Source organism: Tauraco erythrolophus, chromosome 5, assembly GCF_009769465.1.
Source record: "Tauraco erythrolophus isolate bTauEry1 chromosome 5, bTauEry1.pri, whole genome shotgun sequence".
Taxonomy (NCBI): domain Eukaryota; kingdom Metazoa; phylum Chordata; class Aves; order Musophagiformes; family Musophagidae; genus Tauraco; species Tauraco erythrolophus.
Window position 1 is genome coordinate 75,538,759 of NC_141469.1, and position 12,237 is coordinate 75,550,995.

The window sequence follows — 12,237 nt, forward strand, 5'->3', positions numbered from 1 at the left end:
CAATATGTGCTTCGGTAGCACCTTGCTGCTGTAAGATACCTGGCCCTATATTTTGAAAAAAATTGAAAGCACAACTTAGCCAGCCTTTTATGAAAGGCCAAGGTGGTCTACTAAAGCTGAGAGTGAGCTGAAGAAGGGGAACTGGTAGTCATCTTCTGACTGTGGTTCTGCCAACCCTGTGCATCACAAGCATGATTTCAGAAAAGACCAACAGCTTTACCAGCATGGAGAGGCACCAACCTCATGCCTACAGACTTTCCGCAATTATTTATTCAGGACAGGGAGAATAGAGATCTGAACACTGTCACTTCAGATTCTCAGAAGAAAGGATACAGGTGACATGCTCTGAGCATGACAGCTGCATGTCACAACTCATGCAATAAGCCTTCAACATACCCATGCAACGCAGCTAACTCTCTTCATAGGTTGTCCTCCTCTTCCTGATTAACAGCAGCATTTTACACCTAATGCAAAGCAGCATCTGGCCTGCCAGGGACTTTTAGCATCTGTTTGGTACCACACACATGATCTCACAGTCATTCCAGACTAGGTCCAGCAAAATGATTTCCATTCCACATTTAGAGATTTTTGTGATGTAGTGAAGGGAACTACTCGTGCTGAAGTTTGAGCCAGCAGTGGAGTGCTTTGCTTTCTTAGTCCCCACACAGAACACCCACCAAAGTCATTAGGCAGGATGAGTGGAGGGCTAATTGCAGTGTTTCAGTTTATAGCGATCCCCTGTGAAATGCAGCGTGTGCCTTTAAAAGTGTTGTTCCTTGCACTGAAGCATTTACCACAGTACTCATACTTCAAATGGGAAATAATGCAACTATGGAGGCAATAATGCAACTAGTGTGGGTGGTAACCAGCCAATTCTTCTTACACCTACAGCATATTTTGTTCCAGAATATCATATTAATGCTATTACGGGAATTACGAAATTGTTATAATGGGACCTGCTAGGCAGCATTGTGTATTTGGAAACTTAAAATAGTAATGACCGCCTTAAATTTCCACTACAGCTGCTTTTCTTCCTCAATTCAGCCTGCTGTCTCTCTGCAGGCTCTCTAGTTTAATGACTGTTCATCCTTTCATGTTAACAGAAAAATACTAACTACTGGATAAGGGAGTGTATGTGTGTACTGGCAAGATCATTAGTCTGAATAAATGTGACAGCAGAGTTGCGCAAGAAATGCCACAGTCAGTGGTAAGCACAAACTACAGCTTTGGGTGTAAAATACTGTAATTACAAGGGATGGAGAAAGCTCCACAGTGTTTATCCCCACAGAAATCGATAGCGGTGCAGACTGCTGCTCTTTGCTGGAGCAGAGGCAGTCTGATGAAAGAGCTTATTGATTTATCCAGCTGATGCTACTGTAGTGAATAATAGACTGGAAAAGAAAGGGCTTGTAAATTAGACTCATTCAATCCAACATTTTCCAGGATATCTTTTATGTACAGCTATATAGAGATATATATTTACAAGTGGGTTTTTGTCAAAGCAACAGCCCAGTGACTCCTGGTAAGAAGGTCTGTCTACAGTCTGTCATCCACACTCATGGTGCTAACGTCAACCTTCAAGCTCTCACTAAAGACTGACACTAAGGAGGAAGAACCAGGGCACCCAGGAGCAGGGTTTGGCTATGGTGCAGGTAAGCAGCTGGCCAACATATCTCCTGGAGGGCTAAGGCCACAGAGGAAAGGTTGCCATGGCTCCCCTCATGCCACCTGTGCCACAACAGACCCACTGGCACAAAAGTGTTGGAAAAGTCTGCTGTGGATCCACAGGTCCCCAGACTAGGAGAAATGCTACTGCCAAGCCAGTCCCCACCAGCCTCAAATGACGTGGAAAGAAGTATGGTGTTTTAGGAGTGAAAGGAGTCCTGTGCTTCTTCTCAGATCAGCAAGCAGATTTGCTATGAATCCAGACCCACAAGCAGATTTGCTATGAATCCAGACCCACGCTGGCAAAAAATTAAGTGTTCAGATTGGTTTTGCACAAACTGAGAAGGAGAAAGAAAGAAAGAGAGAGAGAAAGAGCAGAAGGCACACTGCCACCAAATACAGCAAATCAATCTTCTCAGCAGTGATGGATCAGGGAGCAGGACTGTAAATTTTACAGGTATATGAAACCCCACGAGTATAAAGACACTATTAAAACACTGCCATTAAATTCCAACACTGAAGGATGATCACAGCCCCTGAAGCCAAGCGGGTCAATATGTGACTGTATATTTTTCATTATCATTTTTTATATACATATATATGAAGCAGAAGAGGATTCACAACAGCCTCATCCTCTTTCCTGCTGAAGACCTCTGCTTTATACTCAGCATCCACTTTCACAAATAAAATGCAATATACCATCAACAGATAAATGAGATCCCTACAGGGCTTTTATTCTGCCGTACCATTATATCTACTTTCGCACAAGATTTCTGCTTAAATGACTCTCTTTATGCACATACACAAAGATGATATACACCTGTCTAAATAGAATCTGATAGTGAAGAGCTCTTCTGTATGGGGAAATGTATCTTTTCTTCCTAATTTACCATAATGACTTATTCACACTGCTGGAGCTAGAGGTACGTTAGCTTCCCCACTATAAAAATCACCAAGGTGTTACACAGTAAGATGTGGTGAGAGCTCTATTTTTTTTTTTCTATCTTTAGAAAAGAAAAAGAGAGGAGCTCTGAATCGCACCTGTCTTCCCCACAAAAACAAATGTTTTGAGGAATTGCAGCTTTATAGGCTGCTGACACTGACTAATAGTTTTTAAAGTGATGAAAGTGTTTATGTGAGCCACACTGAAGAAGTCTTTTTTGTAAATGTGGGAAACCTCAGAGCAAACGGCCATGCTGTGCCATAGGGTAGCTCAGAGATTGCTGCCAGCACAGTAGACACCTGTACGGCACTTATTCAAGAAGCAGACCTATTTATTAGCTAGTAGTCTCACTTTTGTGTCATCATGACTATTTCACTCAAAAGTAACCTGCCTCAGAGAATAAAAAAATCCTGACTCCTTTTTCATGACAGAACTCAAAGCATTTCATGACCTGGACACATAGATACCGGATAGTTACAGCCACAATTCTTTGGGCAATGGAGAGCTGAGGCTCGAGAGAGAACTATTGGAGAGCGATAAGATGAAGGAACAAGAGAGACATGTGCGTGAGGATTTTGGCTCAGGTTATTGTGCTAACAAAACGTGAAAGGAAGATTCAAAGCACCGGCAGAACAGAGAAGATCTCATTTTTGAGAAAGGATGGGGTGCAGAGAAGACTAATTGTTCATCAGTGTATGTCAGAATCACACTAAAAGCCTACTTTTTTTTTTTTAATCTTGCTTTTATTAGCCACAAAGGCAGGACCATGGCATGAATAGGAGCAGGCAGAACAGACTTCAGTGCTAGCGTTGATCTTCGTGAGGCTGCAGCACACTGACAACTATATACGAAGTTTGCACAGGCACTGTATAGATACAGGGTACCTCTTTCTACTCCAGGGCACTCCAAATTCAAAAAGGGGCATAACTACTATACGTAGAAACACACGCACCTACCATTCCTGACAGTGAGAACCCACAAGCTGATCTGCTTTGCCAATTTTACTCTTTTGAAAATGCTGGCTTTGCCCTAAACCCTCTACTTCTCATTTGCATTGCCGTAAGAGTCACTGACAAGCCTCTCTGGACAGATGCTAAGCTGGTATTAGAGGGAATGGTTGTTTGGTGGGGAAGGCAGCGGGGAGAGGTCTCTGTTACGATGCTTTCTAATTCTTTACTGCTCAACTTCATAAAGCTCAGACAGCATTACATTCACCTTCAGGGAAGAAGAGTGGGGTGTCTAGATGGGTGAGAACTGGATTAACTAATTTCCCCACCCTACAAATGATTCTGCGACTTTAGGTCATTGATGCTGATCTGCAGCTATTGCAGGTTTTTTCTGCAGCCACGTACACCCCAGAACTCGGAGGTGTCCCAGCAGCACTTACCCTGCATGCAGAGCCCGTCGGTGCAGTTCTTGGACTGCAGCACCAGCCCCTCGCAGTCCTTCCCCCCGTTCTTCGGCGCTGGGGCTGTGCACTCCCTCCGGCGCCAGTGGGTGCACTCTGTGCCACAGGTGGACCACTTGCTCCACGACGTCCACTTGCCGTCCACTGAGACAAGGAAAGGACACGACTTGTTAGAGGGTACGTAAAAGTGAGATCGAGCGAGGGCGATGCACATCTCAGCACAAGCCAGCCTGCGACTCCTGGCCTTGCCCAGCAAAGCAGAAGGATTGTCAGTCTGCTCTTCTTGAAGTCCTATTTCTGGCCTGTAAATGCACATTCAGTCTCCCTCTGTTTTCTCTCTGCCCTGGTCCCTTTTCTGCTCTTTCCTCACCTTTTTATAAAGAGTTTATCTGTGCTCAAAGTGTAGAAGAAAATGAACAACAAGTCGGGAATCTGTGATTTATTTATTTATTTTGCATTTGTTTACCCAGATCTTAAAGTTAACCTTGGCCAGAAATTCTTCCTTAGTGAGAAGATATTTAATGTTAAATGTTTTCTACTAAAAGAAATATCTAGATGCACTGATCTGTTTCACACAAGCAGAATCAGGAATGTGTTTAGCGCCTTTGAAAAACCCACAATGATTTTCAAAAGCACTAAACTGAACAGTTGAAGAATAAACTATGATATTGCTCCATTGACACAGTCTGAGCCAGGAGTCTGTCACTTGAAATAGTGACCTGAGATGAAATTTCAGCTTTTAAGTTTCACCCACCACTAAGACCCAAAGGTGGATGGCCAAGCTCCTACAGCTTAAGACAACGCTACTGCTGTTGATTTGAGTGGGGCTGCAGAGGTAGGAAAGTGCTGGACAATAGGCCAGATGGCAGAACTTTTGTCACAAGAAAAGCCACTGACTACCTTGTGTGTCCTGAAGCAATTTTGTATTTTTCAGAAGTACACCTTTAAACACCTTTTAAAGGTATGCATACACATCTTTTTCCAGAATAAACGTCTTTGAAGTCAGGCAAACATGTGTCTCAAGGGGGCCTACAAGAAAGATGGGGAGAGGCTGTTCAGGAGGGCCTGTTGTGATAGGACAAGGGGTAATGGTTTTAAAATAGAGGGAAGTAGATTCAGATTGGATATTAGGAAAAATTTTTTTACCATGAGAGTTGTAGAACACTGGAACAGGTTGCCCAGAGAGGTGGTGGATGCTCCATCCCTGGAGACGTTCAAGGCCAGGTTGGACAAGGCCCTGAGCAACCTGATCTAGTTGGAGATATCCCTGTTCCTTGCAGGGGGGTTGGACTAGATGACCTTTGAAGGTCCCTTCCAGCTCTAACCATTCTATGATTCTATGATTCTATGAAATTTAACATCCATTTCCCAAATGCTCCACTTGCTGTGACAGCTGGACTGAACAGACATTGCAAATATATTTACATCACAGTTGCTTTCTGTATTCAAATTCGAGTCCTTTTCCAGAGCTTTCAACCTTTATCTCCTACAATTTGAAGCTCTGAATGTCCCCCAAATGCCCTGAATTACCAGGGCTGAGAGACTGGTGCAAGCTGCGTGCAAAGGTGTGTCTGAATCCTCTGCTGATTCATATAATGTGCTCACTATTTTATCTACTTATGTAATATAATTTCATATTCATTCACTGAAATGTTGGATTTAATAAAGAGACGGAGGCTTTTGTAACTAATAGTCTTCTCCTGAAACAACTGGTGACAGACAAAACTATTTATCTAGGGCTATGTAGTGCTCATACTGAACCTGGACACAGAGTGGTGCAAGCTATTTTCTGGACACTCTGGCCATCGCAGAAGGCACCGCCGTTGAGTGGGGCAGGGTTGGTGCAGGTCCTTGTACGCTTCTGAAAGCCTCTCCCGCATCGGCTGTTACACACTGACCACTCCGTCCAGGTAGACCAGCCTCCGTTCACTGAAAAGCAAGAGAGGAAGAGTATTATTGCATAAGAAAGCCATCCTGCTGAGCCCAAAGGTGCCTCTGGCTCTGTGTCCTGCTGCCTCCAAGAGCAGTCACAAGCGATGGCTGGGAAGAGCACAAGAAGCAGCACTAACAGGTACAAACCCATGTCTCCAATGTACCCAATGCACAGCATGCCAGAAGTCACTGCACAAGCTGAAGAAATGCTGACGCTGAATGAAAACCACCATGTGATGACTATAAAGGCTGGCAGGTGACCTGCCTTCTCCTGAAAACTGACCAGACCCAGCACTAAGCACCTGGTGGTGTGTGTATGGCCAAAATCTCTGCAGGTTCAGAGAGCACTAGCAGCTCTGCCAGCCAGAAGTCTGTGCTCCGGAAGCTGCACCGTTTTCCAAAGGGAGATACTCTGCGCTCCCGCTCGTTCTCAGATGCACTTATCACATATGCATACTGAGAGACTCCTGTGCTTTGAATAGGAACTGATAATTTCCTTTCCCTTTTTTTCCAGAAGGTGATTTCAGGGCGCCTGGCAACTTCACTCACCCCTCTGTGGACATAGCTGGTGCGTATGAATGTCTCAGCACTTCCATAACAGATATTCAAGCTGCTCAGAATGAATTCACACTAAATGCATTTTTATTTGTGGACTTTGGAAAGATATTTATCTCTGGGAAGATACTTCTGCTGACTCTCTTTCATCCACCTCAGCTTCTGAGACAGGTGAATGGATGGAGAATGAGCTGTGCTGCTCTATGTAACAATGTCATCATCAGAGTATGGATAACACACTAACTGCATAGATTCCCTAAACCCAAATGTTTGTGACATGACACAACCCTTAAGCAGCTCCAGCAGCAAAACCCATAAAAACAGCTGCTCCCCACATATGTCTCTTGACTGCACTGTTGAGAAAAATGCTGTATATGTATGTGGAAGAGCTGCAGAATGCCTACATCTTTATGTTTCTGCATTCATCACAGTTACAAAACACAGTGCTCTTGCATGGTCCACCCCTCAATATCACAAACACTGCTAATCAACTCAATTCAGTCCGTTTTCTATAAAAAATGAACTAAAAGGCCCTCATTGTAACTTCAGCGAAGCAACTGCTTACAATTAAATCTAACTGCTACCCTGAATATGAAATGAATATTAGGGATAATCATGGGGATTTTTTTCCTACTTGTCTATCCTATAATTAAGCTGATTGTAAGGAACACCAGGACAGTCAGCTGGCACATCGTCAGAGCAGTTTTGTTCTGGTGGGTCCCCCCGTCTCAGATGCATTGGGGCAATAAATTTGAAGGGGCAAAGGCTCAGACCAGTGGGGCAGAGCTGCGGGGCAACAGCCTGGAAGAGACCCCAGGAGGGCATCTCATCTGGCCCCCGGCCAGCCAAAGCACAGCCATCCTCAATACTAGATTGAGCCTGCTGATGCAGACATACAATAATGTTCTTCATATTCCCCCGATGCTTATTTTTAAGCTAGGTTGTGTGCCTGTGAACTGCAGAGTGCTTTGCTACTTTGCCCCTGACATCAGAGTATATTTTGGTAGTAGACACCAAAATCAAGTTTATTTAAAGAGATATAAGAAGATGGAAGATTCTGCTGTCCTCTGACACTCTTACCGGTATCTGGAAGCACAAACTTCCTTTCAGTTTCACTCTTCTTTCTGAAAATTGACACTAAGAACGTGCAATGCATTGGTAGAAAGCAATGCCTCGGATGTTCCTCCTGGAGAAAGTGCCCTCACAGCAACTTGCAGCATCCAGCCGGCACGTCTTACGGCAACAGGGACAGCCACCTTCTCTTCAATGAGGCAACCGACTCTTTGTGTAGATGCCTGTTCCTCCTTTAATGCTGTTGTCTGTCACCAATAAACCAAGCCATCAGATCTGTATGTTGGAATACTTTTGGGAATGAGCCCTGACTGTAGTCACTGCATATGGCTGCAAGTCAACAGGCAGCACTGCAAGTTTCACACAGGTGTTTTGCATCCCCCTCTTGCCCCACTGCTCACTTTGAGTGCATGTCCAGTCACACACAGGCAGGGCAAGGTATCACTTACCATAGACAATCACAGTTGCTGTGGTGCTCTTCCTTTTGGCCACAATGTTTTTGGCGACACAAGTGTAATTGGCCGTGTCAGAAAGCCGGGCTTGCTTAATGATCAGGTTGTGATCGATGGTGATGTAAAAATTGCGGTCTTCCACGGGATCAATCACCTCTTCGTTCTTCAGCCACTCCACCTTAGGGTTTCAAAGGGCCAGAGGGGAGGCAGTGAGTCAGCACCAGGTCACACCACAACGGGCACAGTATCTGTGATTACATTACTCATCCCAGAAAGCTCAACTGGCCAAGGCACAGCACAAAGGACTCACCTGAGGCACGCTGCCAACCGAAATAAAATACCACAGTGGAAGCGTGGGAGAACACCCTTCATGCCCACCCTTTCCTGCAGGTCCTCTTCCCTCCCACCCACCCATCAAAAAAACCAGCTGTCTTGCCTTGTCTTGGAAATACCAACGCGTGTTCAAAGGCTGCCAGCTACTGTACAGAAACAAATAGCTGATCTATGTTTTCGGAGTCTGAGGCAAGGGATAAGAAAGGGGTGATACCTTAGGACTGTAACTACAAATAGGAAATTCCCTGACAACATCAGAAATTCTAAGACAGCAGAGACCTCACCCATTCCTTTGTACATCTTGTGTAATTAGGCAGTTAATAATGCAGTAACCTTGTATGTACCTGCCCTGGGAATAACACGATGAGGCCCTATATCAGAGTAGGTCATTCTAACAAATTACAAACACTCCAAAGTTTTTAAGTATACATGCACTCACACGTACATGCATGGTCTTGTTTTTCTGCAATCAGGATTAAACAAAATAGAGACAGTTACCAAGGAAATAAGGAATCACAAAGACTACATCAGTGCTTATTTTTCCCTTTTCTTTATGTAAGCTATATTTTATTTTAATAAAGCATAATTTCCTTGGTTACACAGAAAAATATTTTCATATGTGATTTTTAATCTAGACAATGTTCTCTTTATTGCCTTCCTAAAGAAACACCCTATTATATCCCAGCTGACTCCTGCGAGCCACCCTAATATAACTTGGCTGCAAAACCAGTAGCTTGTTTTCATTTGAACCAGGCGTGCTCTGAATGATGGGATTGGGGCTCTGGATGGATCAAAGCCAGGCCTTCATGTCACTGGATCACTTCAGCTTGTGCCCAGGATTTAATTAAAGGAAGAAAAATATAAACACAAACAACCCACTAGACCCATGAGGTGCTAACTGCCAAGACCTGCTCTCATAAACCCCACTTTTCCAAAGACATTTGAGGAACTGCCCAAGAATCGACATACCCCAAAACCAACAGAGAACCTGCTCCCCCCTCTGAGGCAGCCGTACAGACTGTCTTGAGCTGTGAGGAGAAAACCAATGGCCTCTCGCTGTCCGCTCCCAGACAGAGCCAGTCCAACGCTGCAAGACCAGCACTGGCAGGCATGGGCTTGGATTCAAGCTGCCCATCTTTAGCCCTACTTTGAGCAGCTCCAGCTCTCCTACCCCAGTTTGGGTGGATGTGCATCAGGCGTGAGCTGCTTCCAAAGATGTACACCTTGGTGAATATAAAGCCATTGCCCCGAGGAAGGCTTGATTTAAACCATCCTTTCCCACAGCAGGTCGCTGCAGTATGTGGCAGCCTCACAACTATCATAGAATCATAGAATCATAGAATGGCATAGGCTGGAAGGGACCTCAGAGATCATCTAATCCAACCTCCCTGTCATGGGCAGGGACGCCTCTCAACCAGACCAGGCTACTCAAGGCTCTGTCCAACCTGGCCTTGAACACCTCCAGAGAGGGGGCATCCACAACTTCTCTGGGCAATTTATTCCAAAGTCTTACCACCCTCATACTGAAGAATTTCTTCCTAAGATCTAAGCTAAATCTGTTCTCCTTCAACTTAAACCCATTTCCCCTTGTCCTATCAGTGGACACTCTTGTAAAAAGTCCCTCCTCAGCCTTCCTGTAAGTTCCCTTCAGCTATTGAAAGGCAGCTATTAGGTCCCCCGAAGTCTTCTCTTTTCAAGACTGAACAATCCCGGCTCCCGCAACCTGTCCTCGTAGCAGAGGTGCTCCAGCCCCTGGATCATCTTTGTGGCCCTCCTCTGAACACGCTCCAACAAATCTATGTCTCTCTTATGGTGGGGACACCAGAACTGGATGCAGTATTCGAGGTGGGGTCTCACAAGAGCAGAGTAGAGGGGGAGAATCACCTCTCTTGACCTGCTGACCACGCTTCTCTCGATACATCCCAGGATGCGGTTGGCCTTCTGGGCCGCATGAGCATACTGCCAGCTCATGTTGAGCTTCTCATCTATAAGCACCCCCAAATCCTTCTCTTCAGGGCTACTCTCAACCCACTCTGTGCCCAGTTTGTATTTGTGCCTAGGATTGGCCCGACCCAGGTGAAGGACCTTGCATTTTGACTTGTTGAAGCTCATGCAGTTTGCACTGGCCCAATTCTCAAGCCTATCAAGGTCCCTCTGTATGGCATCTCTTCCCTCATATCAATACTGTATAGCTTAAAATTGGTGGTGCCAAAAGGGCTGTGGAAATGGATACGTGTGTCTATGAGGAACAGGGAAGGAAGAAAAAAGACACACAGAAAAAAGACATAAAACTTTGGAGGCTGTGTTTCTGTCACTACAAAATTAATGTTTTACCATAGAAGATCCAAGCTCTTAGTCAATAGCCTGTTTTTTCTTGCCAGGATGACTGAAATTGTTCTTCCTCCTTTCTTGAATCCTCATTGGTATCAGGTATAATCAAGACAGACAGATTCCTCTTCAGTCAATGGCAATATTTAGCTCCTTCCTCACCTGCAGGTCAAGTCTGCGCACATCCCAGACTGAAAAACATGCCAGGAGCTTACCGCTCCATCAGTGGTAGGCTGCCACTTAACCCCTGCCTCTCACACAAACAAAATGTCTTTCTTGGTTTTTAATACCGTTATTTATTTCTGGGATGGAGTATAGACTTGTGTCAGGACTCTAAAAGATGCTACACGTGCTGCCACAGCTATGTACATACTGTCTTCAAATCCACCTCTACTTTCCCTGAGCACATAGAGGACATCAGGACGTCAGTGAGAACACGACTGTAGTCTACATGGTCTAAGGCTCAGTCCAAAATGTTCCTGGTATGCCCATCCAAGCACACACTCTAGCAGCCCTCAGCATTATGCAAGGCTTCAGGCTCAAGCACATGGTTCTCTTTTCCCAGTACTCTGCAACACTTTCTGTCTCTGCAAAAACACACACATGCATATGCAGTCTGGGTCTCAGCTGATTAGACAAAATTAAAGCTATGAGCATTAAATTCCCTGTCATCCCTGCAAAAACACAGAAGATTATATGAAAACAGGAGTTCTCAATATCAGAAAAAAAAAGGTACTCTGTATAATTCAGTACACTGCCTCTGGCTCTTCAGCAAATCTCCTAGGAAAAAGATCATTTTCACCTAATGGCTCACAGAATTTGATAACAATAAAATATTAAGTTTGCAGAACAACAAGATGTCTTTTTTTCTGAAAAATCTGTTTTGCCAGTACATCGGTACTGTGTGTCATGTCTAAACCCCATCTCTTTTACAAGATACCTCTTTAATATACCTAATTCAGCCTTCTTCTGGCATCCAGGTTTTTATGATGTCACGAGTCTGTTCATGTTGCAAACTACAATGTCATCAAACCTGAAGAGAGGAACTGATGGACGATTTGACGAGAGGCGGGAGTCTGCTTTCACACACATTTTAGCCATCAGTAGAGCAACACAAAATAGAGCACACCCCTCCAGCGGTTGTCGTTTCTCCCTCAGTCCTTGCAGAAATGGTAACTAATTAAATACACCACAACATGTAAATGAGACTTTTGTTGGTACTTATTTTTAGTTGCTAATGGCTTCATTTTTTTTCCCATGCAGGTGATGGCAGTACTCAGCAGCTCCACACCTCAGATTCATTTTTTTGAGGTAACCAGAATAGGTGGGAGCAGGGTTGTTCTGTCACATAAGCAGGAAGAGATCAGATGTCAGATACAAAAGAGAAGAGAACAAAGCGGAACAAGACAGCGTGATTTATGAATGACAAGTATGCAAACGGTTATTACAGAAGTTAAAAGCAACGATCTCTTTTGATGTCATCTCATTCCCCAAGGTGCAGCCCCCTCGTTGAAGTAGGCTGTTAATCCAGTCAATGCAGAAGCTTATCC

At 44.5% G+C, this 12,237-nt stretch overlaps 1 protein-coding gene across 2 annotated transcripts in view; it reads right to left on the minus strand.

The window, feature by feature from the left end:
* UNC5C (unc-5 netrin receptor C) overlaps positions 1–12,237 on the minus strand; it is a 260,373-nt gene that overhangs the window by 39,027 nt on the left and 209,109 nt on the right. For both annotated transcript variants that reach the window (XM_086611279.1, XM_086611278.1), the window contains exons 5-7: positions 8,024–8,204; positions 5,778–5,945; positions 3,996–4,160 (exon numbers count right to left, since the gene is read on the minus strand). In XM_086611279.1, coding sequence (XP_086467405.1) covers positions 3,996–4,160; positions 5,778–5,945; positions 8,024–8,204 — 514 coding nt within the window. The remainder of the gene's footprint in view (positions 1–3,995; positions 4,161–5,777; positions 5,946–8,023; positions 8,205–12,237) is intronic.